The sequence below is a fragment of the Diorhabda carinulata genome, chromosome 6 (genome assembly GCF_026250575.1).
Source record: "Diorhabda carinulata isolate Delta chromosome 6, icDioCari1.1, whole genome shotgun sequence".
Classification (NCBI taxonomy): Eukaryota; Metazoa; Arthropoda; class Insecta; order Coleoptera; family Chrysomelidae; genus Diorhabda; species Diorhabda carinulata.
The window spans coordinates 17,111,441-17,124,783 of record NC_079465.1 but is presented as its reverse complement, the minus strand read 5'-3'; the positions used below and the strand labels follow the sequence as shown (position 1 = coordinate 17,124,783).

General features: G+C 34.8%; 1 protein-coding gene across 5 annotated transcripts in view; it reads right to left on the bottom strand.

The window, feature by feature from the left end:
• LOC130895715 (muscle-specific protein 300 kDa) overlaps nucleotides 1-13,343 on the bottom strand; it is a 205,197-nt gene that overhangs the window by 131,661 nt on the left and 60,193 nt on the right. For all 5 annotated transcript variants that reach the window (XM_057803203.1, XM_057803205.1, XM_057803204.1 and 2 more), the window contains exons 6-9: nucleotides 8,746-8,985; nucleotides 8,188-8,686; nucleotides 4,143-4,438; nucleotides 1,362-1,563 (exon numbers count right to left, since the gene is read on the bottom strand). In XM_057803203.1, coding sequence (XP_057659186.1) covers nucleotides 1,362-1,563; nucleotides 4,143-4,438; nucleotides 8,188-8,686; nucleotides 8,746-8,985 — 1,237 coding nt within the window. The remainder of the gene's footprint in view (nucleotides 1-1,361; nucleotides 1,564-4,142; nucleotides 4,439-8,187; nucleotides 8,687-8,745; nucleotides 8,986-13,343) is intronic.

Genomic DNA, 13,343 nt, shown 5'->3' with positions numbered 1-13,343 from the left:
TGAGTGCGGCAAGTTGAAACTTGCAAATATCGACTAATTTGTTTGTTATTCTTTAAATGTGAATTATTTTTTCGGTGTTTATGATTGTAGTTTAGTCCCAGTTAGTCCTGTGATGTATACTTTTCAGACCATGATATCTTTTTAAGTTCGTATACGAATTGTTTTCTATCTCGAAAATTCAGACTTGTAAGTTTTAAAATGGATAAAACCGACTTACTCGGACTACGACGTGAAAAAATATGCATACACCAGGAGCTAAAGATAATCGAATTGTATTGATCAGTAAACGTGATCGAGGATTCACGGGCCCAGAGATAACAACTCAGATCAATGAATCTAGGGAACTGCTTTTTGAGTAATTCTACAGTGACTGAGAGAAGCTGTACTTTTTGGAAGGTTGACAGTGAAGTTTTATGTACTGATGAGTCAAAATTTGAGGTTTTTGGATCTAAGAGAAGACTGTTTGGGCGCAGGTCAAACATAAAACACGGCAGAGGCACGGTGATGGTTTGGGGATGTTCTGAAAGAAGAGTGCCTGAAGGCATCGTAAAAATTAAAGGAATGTTGAAGGGAAAATGTAATACGTTCTGGCTAGCGTCCGATTTGTAAAAAAGTTATTTTCAGGGCGGCCTCGAAAATCACAAACTTATAATCGAAATGTATTGATTGGGAAACGTAATCGAGGACTCATGTGCCCACAGATAACAACTCAGAGCAATGAATTTAGGGAACTGCTTTTGAGAGATAAGACTGTTTGTGCGCAGGTCACACGGTGATGGTTTGGAGACGTTCTGAAAGAAGGGCGACTGAAGGCATGGTAAAAATTGAAGGGATTTCGAAGGGAAAATGTAGTACGGTCTGGCCAGCGCCAAGTTGGTAAAAAAGTTATTTTTCAGCATTAAAACGATCCAAAGCGTTCCTCGAAGCTGTACAAAGAATATTGCAAATAATTGTAAAACAGGAAAGCATTAAGTTATGGGAATGCTCTGTTTTTCTCTGGGAGCAGATCATACGAAATTTATACTGACAGAAATGGGATCGTTAACTATTAATAGCATTATTAGAGATATTTTGAATCTATTTGTTTTCCCTCTTTTTAGTAATGACTTTATTATACACATAGTTTGGCGTTTTTTAGAGGGGTAAAATCTTAAAATGTACCTCTAGTTAATCCGCAGTACTATGGAGTGTATATAAAAAATATATTTATGCTTCTGAATGTTCTTGATTTTAAGTCTTTTCTGATTTAAAATTAGAAATTAAAAATTGAAATCAGAAGAGACCTAAAATTAATAACATTTAAAAACATAAACATATCAAAAGGTCTAAGAAATTAAAGAAATTTAAAAAATATATTTCACCTATATTTCCATCTCGTTTATATTCTTCATTTACTGCTTGCATGTCAATATAAGCCTTTTGGAATTCAACGAAGATTTGACTTTTTGACACGAAATTGCGATATTGGTCCAGTAATTGAGTAACTTCGTCCACTCGTCCGTATTTTGATGTCCACACTTTTAGTTTTGATTCAGTAAGTTGTAAAAATGCAATAAGGCAACACTAGAAACAAAACAGCAAAAATAAAATACGTTCCCAATCTGCTTCAATTTTACGATCTAGTTCACGACATGGACCGCGAAGCAGGTCCTGTTCGATTACGTTATTAGAATATGAAATTTTGTTCAAACGCCGGGTAAATATTTCCAGAAATTGTTTTTTATGACTTATTTATAATACGTTTTGGCAGTTTTTATGGAATCAATTTCGAAGAAATTCATTTTGTTTGTTTTGTTTGTATAGATCCGAATTCATTGGGATAAACAACTAAACAGTGTGTTTAAATAAATTAGTAATCTAGTGCAGACAGTATATGAATAAACTAGTAATTAAATGAGAAATATTATGTATAAACTCACAGTGGAAAGTAGTTTAAATGAATAAATAATATAAACATTATAATTATTCAATAACAGTTAACGATTTAATTTCATAATGAGACTGACAAACAGTGTAATTGTGAGTGTTAGTGTAGTGGTAGTGTAAACAGTGTGTTCACCAACGGTTCTAGAAATTCCAACTTAATAGTAAGACGTATAACTAAATATTTAAACAGTGGTAAACAATTTAAAAATTTTGATGATTTCCAAAAGACCATATCGTGGTGCTACACTAAAAAATTGATTTTTTATTGGTACGGTATTGAAAAAATTTATCCACTCAATGTCTCAAGCTCTACGAGAAAATATCACATTCTGATACTATTTAACACAAGTGAAAATTTGATTCATTATAGTAGGGTAGCACAAGAAGAGATTTTACGGATTTATACGTGTGACTACCTTATTATCGATAACTTATTCGGGTACGCCTGTTTAAACGTGAACATGTCTTTCTTCACAATTAATTATATAGTACAAAATTAAAATTAAGTGATAATTTCTAGTTTCAAACTATTTAAGTTCTGTTTTATTGTTGTTTCTTTACTCTTTTCATTGTAACTCTCCATTAGTTTCTGTCCTCTGTTCTTTTTCTCCACTCAGCTATTCCCACTCTTCTCATACTCTCCATTGGTTTCTCGGCCTTTCTCTTCTTCTTTTAATTCCCCTCTCATTTGTGCACTTTTGGAATTTTGGAAATTTTGTTTGAATTCATTCTGAATACATGTCCCAATCACCTGACTGTTCGGGCTTTGACATTTGCGTAATATTAGGCATATATTTCTGTTCTTCTTCTCCATGACTCATTATTCATTTTCACATACCCAGTATTTTTGGGAGTATTTTCCTCTCCCATACTTTTATTTTTTTAGCACAATTCTTGGTCAGAATCAAACGCTCACATCCACGCAGTACAGTCATCATTGTTTTTTACATCCTTTTTTTTTGTTGCTTTGGAAATTGTTTCGCTTGAAAAATATTTTTCCATTAATCTACTACCCTTTGCTATCCGATTTTCTAGATATTTCTTCTCATCATCCATATTCGTAATAAGCACTCCTAGATAGTCGATGAACTCAACTTTTTCAAAATGTTATTCCTTGTTTTTTTTTGTATTTAGTTTTTTCGCCATTCACGCTGAGACCAAATCTTTTTGATTTCATTTCCAGTCTACTATAGACTTTATCCAATTCCCCCAAATGTGAGGTTAAAAAGTAAAGTGGATAATGTGTCCCCTCGTTATAGTCCTCTTTTTCCTTGAAATCTTTCTGGTAGCCTTCCTTCAGATAATACCTTGACTCAGTTTAATCTAGAGTCAATTTCACCATTCTTTTCTGGAGACACCTAAAAACACTAAAGTCTCATACAACTTAACTTTGTTCTCTCTATTGTATCGTAAGCTTGTTTATAATATATGAATAGTAGATGTAGTTCTAGATTTTGGTCTTGATTATTGCTCTAAATTGTTTTTAAAGTAAAAATCTGATCCGCTGTAATTCGTCCCTTCCTTAAGCTACCTTGATATTAATCGACTTCATAGTTATGAGTTGGTCTCAGTTTGTTCCTTATTATCCTGGCCAGAACTTTGTAGGTCACATCCAGTAATGCTATGTTCCTGTAGTTCTTTAAACAGGTCTTGTAACCTTTATTATAGATAAGGCTTATTACAGCGTTTTTCCAATTATTTGGTGATCGCTCTTCTTCCCAAATTTTTCTTATTAATCTGCAGATCCTTTTGTGCACCTCTCGTCCACTTATTTTTAGAATCTCCATTGTTGCATCATTTTCTTCTCCACTTTCAGTATTTTTTATTTTCCATATTTCACATTCTATCTTTTAAGTGTCTGAAGGTTTTTCTACTTCCCTTCCATCATCTATGATATTGGAGTTTTCTCTGTTGTTGAAATCAATCGATTTCGGTACTTGTTATAGCGTCACTTTTATATCTTCTATTTACTGAAAACGATGATTTTAGTGCTAATTTAACTTATAAAGAAAATAAATACGTCGGATTTGCATCAAGCGAATTCAATTGGAGTTTAAATGGTTTTTCCGAGGTGGTAGTGTATGAATAATTGAATTGTTTAATGGTGCTTTTCAGAACCTATATCTTTTATTCTTAAGCTATTCCCAGTACTATGAAAATGTATATGTGAAATGAAAGGTTCCTAATGATTTTGGAATGTTTCGCTTTATACTAACCTTGTGTTCTAGAAATTTAAGTCTAACTCTGCGTTGAGCTGCTTTAGGTCCAATTTCGTTCAGTCTAACAGTCATATTTTCCAACTGTTCGGAAGGCACTTCTCTAGCTAATGGACTTTTGCAAGCTCTGTTGAATGTTTCTTGAATGGTGGGTAGATCCACAAAAAAGGTTTTATGTTCTTCTAACTTTCTACTGATTATCAAAGCAGTTTCTTCGTTCATCACTGTAGGAATTTTATCGCAATAAATCAGTTTCTCGGCCTTCGCCAACCATTCACCGATGAATTTAAAATCACCTATAAAATATAGTAAAGCACAAATAAATATCTGAATAACATACCTATAAGATAGTTATTGTAAGCAAGTTAATTATTTGGAAATATTTTATTAATTGATATGTGTATTCTACTTTTTAGACTTTCTGGTAATTACCAATTTAAAAATTGGTTACAACTACACAAGATAACGTTAAAAAAGATTATTTTTATAAAATCTCAATAGTTAGTACTGCCTCTTGTTATTGTACGTCTTTTCAGTATATGTTATTCATTTTAAGCGTTAACAACAATAATTTTTTTTCACTCAAATATGTCGAGCTTTGATCCTGAAAAAGTGTTTTTGCGGGGATTTCTTCTTCATTACTTTATTATGAAAAAAAACGCTGCCGAAAGTCATCGTATTTTGGTGGAAGTTTCTGGTGAACATGCTCTAGCTGAGCGAACGTGCCAAAAGTAGTTTGCACGATTTAAAAGTGGTGATTTGGCTTGGAAGATGATGAACGTCCTGGGCAGCTAAAAAACTTTGAAGATAAAAAACTGGAAGCATTACTCGATGAAGATTGTTGTCAAACACAAGAAGAGCTCGCAGAATCTTTGGGTGCCTCTCATGCAGCCATTTCAAAACGTTTAAAAGCCGCTGGATATATTCAAAAGCAATGAAATTGGGTTCCACATGAACTCAAGCCGAGAGACGTCGAAAGGCGGTTTTGCATGTCCGAAATGTTACTGGAACGCCACAGAAGGAAATCATTTTTGCATCGGATTGTTACTGGTAACAAAAAATGACAACCTCAAGCGCAAAAAATCATATGTGAAATCCGGTCAACCAGCCAATTCAACGACAAAGCCGAATATCCTTGCTCTGTATTTGGTGGGATCAGAAGGGTGTGCTGCATTATGAGCTGCCAAATCCTAGAGAAACCATCAATAGAGAACGCTACCGAACACAATTAATTCATTTGAAGAGAGTAGTAGCCGAAAAACGCTCGGAATATGCAACCAGACACGAGGCAATAATTTTCCATCATGACAACGCTCCACATTGCTATTAAGAACTATTTGGAAAACAGTGGATGGGAAGTTTTACCTCACCCGCCTTATAGCTCAGACCTTGCCCCTTCTGATTACCATTTGTTCCGGTCGATGCAGAACGGAAAACGGTTTACATCAGAGCAAGATATGAAAAATTGGCTTGATTCATTCTTGGCTGTCAAGCCGGCGCAGTTCTTTTGGGATGGAATCCGAAAATTGCCAGAAAGATGGGAAAAGGTCATAGCTTCAGATGGGCAATACTTTGAATGATACTATTGTATATGGTTTTCTTAAATAAACGTTAAAAAGTTATAGACTACAATAAAATTCTACAGGTAGAGCTCCAGTTGCGCAAAATGTTATTAATGAATATGATATAGGGGCTGTTGAAATATGTAGAAATAATTGTTAAATGTAATGATATATAAACAAAACATCCATTTTATTCATATTCAAATTCCATAAAAATGATAAATCTCCTTTGCGCTTACAATCTTATAAACAGAAATCGGCATGAGTCATGCATCAAATTTGCATTAAGAGGAACAAAAGGAAGCGTCAAAATCCTTGAAAAGGCTCCAGAGGAAGAAATCATAGGGTTTCAGGTCACATGGCCGTGCGGAATACTCAACGAATCCTCATCTGGTGGATATAGTTTTGTAATTCGCGTTCGCACACAGATACGACGTAGCAATAAAGTTAAGGACACATTTTTAACACGTGTCGTGTTAACACGCATTAACACGTGCTATATAAATATCTAGTACGTTATTCTAAATAGATCTAAGCATATTATTGTGGTATGTCGTCAGAGAGCGACAACTCGTTTTAACACATCATAGCGCGTGTTTCCAATATCTACGTTGGTCAGATTTTCGTCAGAAGGGTTACAAAGTGTTATATTCACCACCATTGCTGAATTTGTTTACCGGTATGTTCTGAGCGTGATTGAAAAGTGTTAAACAAAAACTGTAAGTATCGATTTTTACTTATCAATATTATTAGGTGTACATTTATATATAATTTTACTGACTGAAAACAATATTAGGTACTATACTGGCCTACTTCTTCTAATTTATTAAGCGTCTGCCTCCACGAATTATATCTCCCTGCCAAGGACACAGTGTCCCACAAAGTCATACAAAGATTTGTATAGTGGCCAAGTAGCCAAAAAATTCAAAAATGGTAACTCGAAAATGAGATGTCTTTTTTGGCACCCCATCTTGAACCGAGAGCATCACATAGTAACGTGGAAAGTCAAAGTGATGATGTATGACTGTTATTACAGAAACGCAAGATGAGGAAGATGGCGATGAAGACCAGGCAACGAGCAAGTCTCCTAATTCACTGAAGTATCGATAAAACTAAACGATCTTGATACACCAAATGGTCGTTCTTTTTCTAGGTCATCTTCAGGCAAAACAAAAATCGACAAGTCAATGAGTGTCTTAGTGGATATAATGAAATGAAATAACCTCATGAGGTCTGAGATCCAATATCCACATCAAACTGCAGTACAAACTACCAGTGATGATATCGATTCATTTTTCTCAAGTTTAGCTAGTACTGTAAAAAAGCTTCCCTACAATGAACAAGTTCATTTCAAAATCGGTATTGAAAAACATACCACCAGACATACAACCACAAGTTGTAATTCTAATAATGTCGCAACCTTCGCCAGCTCTATAGTCGGTAACTACCTACTCGAATGATTCTGAAATTGTTGTACAGTCGCCATCCACATATTATTTGCCCCATAATTACGAACAATCTCAAACCAATACTTATGTTCCAGAAAACACTCAAAGAAATTTTTTCAATATATTTTATACTCGGTTGTATTTAAAAAAATATAGTATTATATTTTGTTGTTTTCTACCTTAAACTTATTAAAAGCCTTTCTTCTGGAGATATAGCGTCTCTAAAGTTTGTATTTTGCTTCTTTAATTTACTTATAATAAGTGAATAATAGTAAATTGTAAACCACGTCAAATTCCTTTTTGGTCATCCTGATATACATTTTACACCTGTCATCGTCATTGCTGATTTCGAGCCACAAAACATGCTATTCACCACATTCGTGTCTACGTTGGTTTATTGGATGAGCCCAGTATTCCCTGGATTCATATTGTAGCACAAACAATGCTGCAGTAACCGCAACCATTTCCTCTTCTTCATCGAACCAATCCATCTCTTCTTGTAGGTGCTCCATTATATTATAAGGATTCTGAATGTGTATTGTGTGAAAGTGAAGGTCGAGGATACTACTTAACAGGTTAAAAACATCACAATGTCAGCTGGCACACAAGTTTTGCAACACAGATATGTGTTCGGCCTATCTGATTTGTCGCATTCTGACGTGTTAAAAATGTGTCCTTAACTCAAACATCTTTCTTGAAGTGTGATGTTATTCATTCTGAAAACGCCTCTTCTCGACAAGCACGTGCTATCTTGACGCAGAAACACCTGTCTGAAGCACGAACATGCTTCGTTTTAATTTTTTTCGACAGCGTTGCCAGACTTATGAGAGTTGTTAGACTTACGCCGACTATTCGACAGCGTTGCCAAATATATGAGCGTTGTCGGACTTAAGCCGATTTTTCGAGAGCGTTGCCTGACTTATGCCGACCTGTATACGTAACTATGAGTTCTTTATTTGAATTAATATAGTGAAATCCACTTAGATTTGTAATAAATTATAATTGTCGCAAGAATAATTTCATAATTCCACTTACCTGGTAATCTGGAATCCAATAACCACAACCATCTCAATAGTTGCTGTTGTAATTTTTCCCATAATAGTACAACTTGTTGCCAGCTTTCTTTAGCGATAGATACAGAGCTTTGTGATTCGATCAAAGCTTTCAGCTTACTATATAATTTTTCTTTATCGTCTACTTCAGATTTAAAATCTAAATATTCTTTATAATTGAGAGGTAAAGAATTGGTGTTTTCCAAATTTTCCAAAGTTTGGGTTTTCTGCATCAACCAAGAAAGTAAATTATTATATTCTTCTTGAATTGCAGCTATTGCATCTGGACCAGTGCTTTTTGGTTCTGGATATTTGTGCAAAAATTGTGCAACATATGTCATAATCGATTTTTCGTCTGGTTTGGGTACGTCTACATCTTCAGGATCTAGTAATTTTGAAATACCCAGCTCAGTTTCAGCTACATCAAAAGCGGTTTCTAGTCTCGCTCTGTTGGTGGCTTTCTTCATTTCGGCAATATTAACCTAATAAAATATAATCGAGTATTATTAATTTATTTATAATGATTATTTAATCTATTTACCAAATTCTTCTTAATAGCATCTATAATTGCCAAAAAGGCAACTCCGTCTCTCCAACTTGCTCCAAAATCACGAATTTCAATGCCAGAATCAGTTGGCAAAGCATTCGAAACCCAGTTCAATAGTGTTTTCCTAGCTCCTTGTTTCCATTTGTCTCTCGATGAAGTGGTTCCAGCGCTCTCCAAACTACTGGTGCTTCCCCATTGAGTTAAGTATTCGAGTTGTCTTCTATTTTCTTCAATCTATCAATAGAAATAAATTATACACGTTATAGTTCCAAGCATAGCTTACCAAATAACGTTTCAACTAAACAAATGTATCAGATTGTGTTAATAGCTTTTGTTGCTTGTGTCAGAAGAACAGAATGGTTAAATTAATATGTAATCTACTTGTTCTATATAACAAGAATTTTGTATAGCTTTCTTCATGGGTTATTTTATTTAATTGTACCTATATTTTATTTCCATTCGACTAAAATTACTTTTAGGTTGAAAAACTGAAAGAAGACAGTAATAAATAATGCATGTACTACCTATTGGTACCAAACAAAAAACATGAGCCAAACCTTTTGATGGTTTATTATCGACAGGAGTGATCATACACTAAGCGACTTGAAATACCCAGTGTTAATAAATTCATTGCATTGCAATAATAGTATACGCGTGTATTAGGACCAGGTAAATCGTCCATCAAAATTCGTCAAAAACAAAAAAAATTAATAATGTATTAGATCTCACAATGTTCTTTGAACACATCGGCGCATAATAAAATGGTCGATTTTCTCTACAGCTACCTCGTTTCAGGCTTTCAGAGTGCCACTCTGAATAATAAGTTAAATTGAGTAATCTTTCTGAAACGTCCCAGGCGTGTTCTGTTAATACAAAATCAAGTATCTAGGGGTTTAATTGATTTGATAAGTTTCAAAATGAATTGGGTTCGACGGCTTTCTGATGTACTGCAGAAAATGTGATTCAACTACCTAGATGTAATCAAGACCAAAGACAATTTGATTGATTTGGATCTTCTTCAATACCTCCTAGTGCAGTGGCTATTACTTTTCCAATGAGCACTGATCACAGCGTCTCTCTTTAAATGTGGTCGCACATTATATTTTTTTCAAATTGGGTTTGACAACGTTCTGTAGAACATATGGTGGTTCAACTGACTCCTGAATGTAACCCACAGCGGTCTGATGAGTATCTAAGGTAACCTTCTACTTTTGGTAGTGAAAACATGGTTATTCTGACTTTGTTAGCTGCTGCTCTGAATAATGCTGTGGTTAAACCGTTTCCTGAGATTTTTGAGCCAAAAGTTTCTTATCCATGCCGATCTTCTATGCCCGTATATTTTGCCTTGAATAATTAGCTGCAGCAAGCCATACCATGGATTTTCATTCCTTGTTAAATTAACCAAATATTCAAATTTTCTTGTTGGGATGTTATTTGTCTGTAAATAACCTTGTATCGTAGAACCAAAGGCCTAAATTAGCGATCTTGAGAAGTAAGCGTTGACAAGTTTTGTTTTCCTAGCTGGAGGGTCACGTGACGGGCCAAAGTTGTATGAAATGCTTGAAGCTTTACGTGGACAAATGGACAACGGTCCAGCACTAGCGAACATCCATTATTTTATGCAGGATCGAGCTCCGCGTTATGTGTGCCGAAGTACTTTAATGTTCATTTTGAAGATTGGATGATGACAGATGATGATTCGTTGAGTGGTCCGCAGGATCATGTCACCTGACACACTGGGATTCCTTTCAGTGGGGACTTCTCAAGGACCGCATTTTGTAAGACCACCACGCACCCTTCTCGACCTCCGAAATGCAATTGAAGAGTTTTAAATTCTTTGCGGACAGTTTGACATTCTTCCCTAGACCTGCCTCTCCATTGAGAAGCGTTGTCGTGATCTATATGAACAACAATTTGAACACTTGCAGTAACCCTTTATCGAATCCATTTTCTAATTTCCCTTAGTAAATCCATTTTGACATATTTTTTTTCTCAAAGAAAATTTCTTGCCTGACTATACCGTCCAGCAGCAAGGTATGATCGGTACCACCCTTTCCATGACGCTGACTTCCATAAAAGATATCTATCTAATCCACCACTATCAATTAGATTAAACGTCAATCGATTCACACCTTCGTTAACAACAAACGAGAATTATGTCCTAAAATTGACACAACAAATGATAAAGCCGCTAAAATGTTCATCCTATTGCGACAAGGCCAGAGTCAGCTAGAAGTGTTCAGTACGCTGTTACCAGAGTTTATCGTCTTGCTAAGAGACTGGTAACATTCATCGAGGAAGCGGTTCTAGCGAAAAAAGGTGTACATCCGAGACAGATGACCTATTTATTGTCAGCACATCCCTGAGAAATCGGGCCCTCACTGGTGTTCAGGTCCAATAAGAGCTCAGAAAAACGCGAAGAGTGGCTATAAGTGGCTGAACAGTAAGAAGAGTAATTGAGGCAGCTAACCTGGAGCCAAAAAGGCTAGCTACTGGCACCATCTAAGCCCCATCTCACCAAGCAGCTCGTCTACGATTTGTCAGAGAACACGTTAATAGAACTGACGAATAATGGAGCTCCGTTCTCTTCTCAGACGAACGCAGAGTGTACCTGCATAGAAGCGATAGAAGAGGACGAGTCTACAGGAGACCTGGAGAAAGATAAAGGCGCTGTTGCAGCGCGGACTTGAATCGTAAAGCATAGATCATAGATATTCTGCATCAGCCACTACATTGGATCTCAAAACCTTTATCTTTTCAGAAATAGAAACACGATGTACTCAAAAAATTAGTTTTTCTAACAGTTATCACATTTTTAGAATAAATCACTTGTTATACTGTCGATTAAACCGTCTTCTTATTTATTCGTCTATCGAATTATGGCTTGTATTTTGAGATTTGATATAGATTTATTTTTTTTTGATCATTTAATTATAAGTTCAAAATTTAACTATAACCGACAAATATTCTTTTATTGAAAAGGGGGTCAATATTATAACGAATACCAGTGCAAGCAAGCTCTAATCACACACTGGTTTTTATAAAATAACAAAACAGGATACAATTAGATAGAAACTCAATTGCTTATCAAAACGATATTCCTATTGACCTTTATTCTCATTTAAAATCTAACGGTGGTCCTAGGAGAATTTATAACGAATGTTTACTTAAAATGCATCTAGTTTTGCACAATTTTTCATGCCACTTCTAAAATTTTGAATACGTGAATCTACTTTAGATAAATTACTTTAGCCAACTCACCGTGTGCCAAAATTCCATATCCTTATTGTTACGAAGCTTTCGAAATATAAATAAATTTTAACGTGCAATTAGCTTACGTGAACTAGCTCAACTTATTATAAATGCTTTCATTTGTTTTGGGTATGACTTGATGTGTAAGTCATGTATTTGGATTCTTCTAATTTTTATTTCGACCGAAAATGAATGGAGCAAAGTTACAAATATTTATTAGTGGTTCTTAGCAAACCAAGAATTGAAGCAATATAAGCTTTGACCAAAAATACAATACAATAAATATGAAGATTAAAAGATGAGTTAACTGTTAATAATGTAAAGCAAAAGTTATGAGAAAAGCTTGTGATGAAAATGTAGAAGAACCCACACGGAAATGAAAAATTAGTCTTTTTAACTTCAAAAAAATTATAGCACACACACAAATGAACAAAAATAATAGAAAGTAAATTAGAAAATCGTGAGCGAGTACCTTTCTCAGTGGAAGAAGTGAGAACAGTGATCAAAATGACGAAGAGAGGTTAAGCATTGATACATAAGAAAATAAAAACGGAGATTCTATTAATCTCAGAAGTTAAGGAATCTCAGAATTAACCCAAGTACTAAATGCAAAGGCAATAGTAAATCAGAAGCCACTAGATTGATAGATAAACATAATCCTACCTTTCTATAAAAAGAAACAAAAAAAACTGCTGAAATTACAAAGGAATAAGCTTATATATATGTAAGATTATCGGTCAAAACTTATATAACAAGGACTGATAAGTTCCAACGTTAGAAAATCCTTAGAAAAGAAAGCTCAAATCTTCATCATAAGGTAACGATAGAAAAGAATTACATAAAGAAGATTCGTAGATGTAAAAAAACATTTGACAGTTTACGAGAGTTGCTATTTAAGTTTCGAGGAAGTTTGACATTAGAGCTTGTGGTCATACGAGTGCTATTTGAGTTGTTTACAGATACATGGAACATTCATTTTGGTCAAAAAATGGAATTAAATTGTGCGATGATTTCCTATGACTTTCCACGTGGATTATACCAACAACAGTAGACCGATCAAGTGGCTTCGACTTTTGGTGATGGAGCACCATCTAGAGCCACCAATTTCGATGCTGTGCGAGAACTAATGTTGCAAGATCGTTATGTGACATACCGTGAGATTACAGCATACTTTGGCATTAGTTCAATCGAAGACATCCAATATTGCATGAACATTTAGCTGTCAAAATTATTTGTTCTCATTGGATACCGCATAATTTGACAATCGTTCAAAAAAGTTTGTGTTAATTTGTGGGAAGAAATACAAAACTTAGGTAGCAACCCTCGTACTAATGAAAATA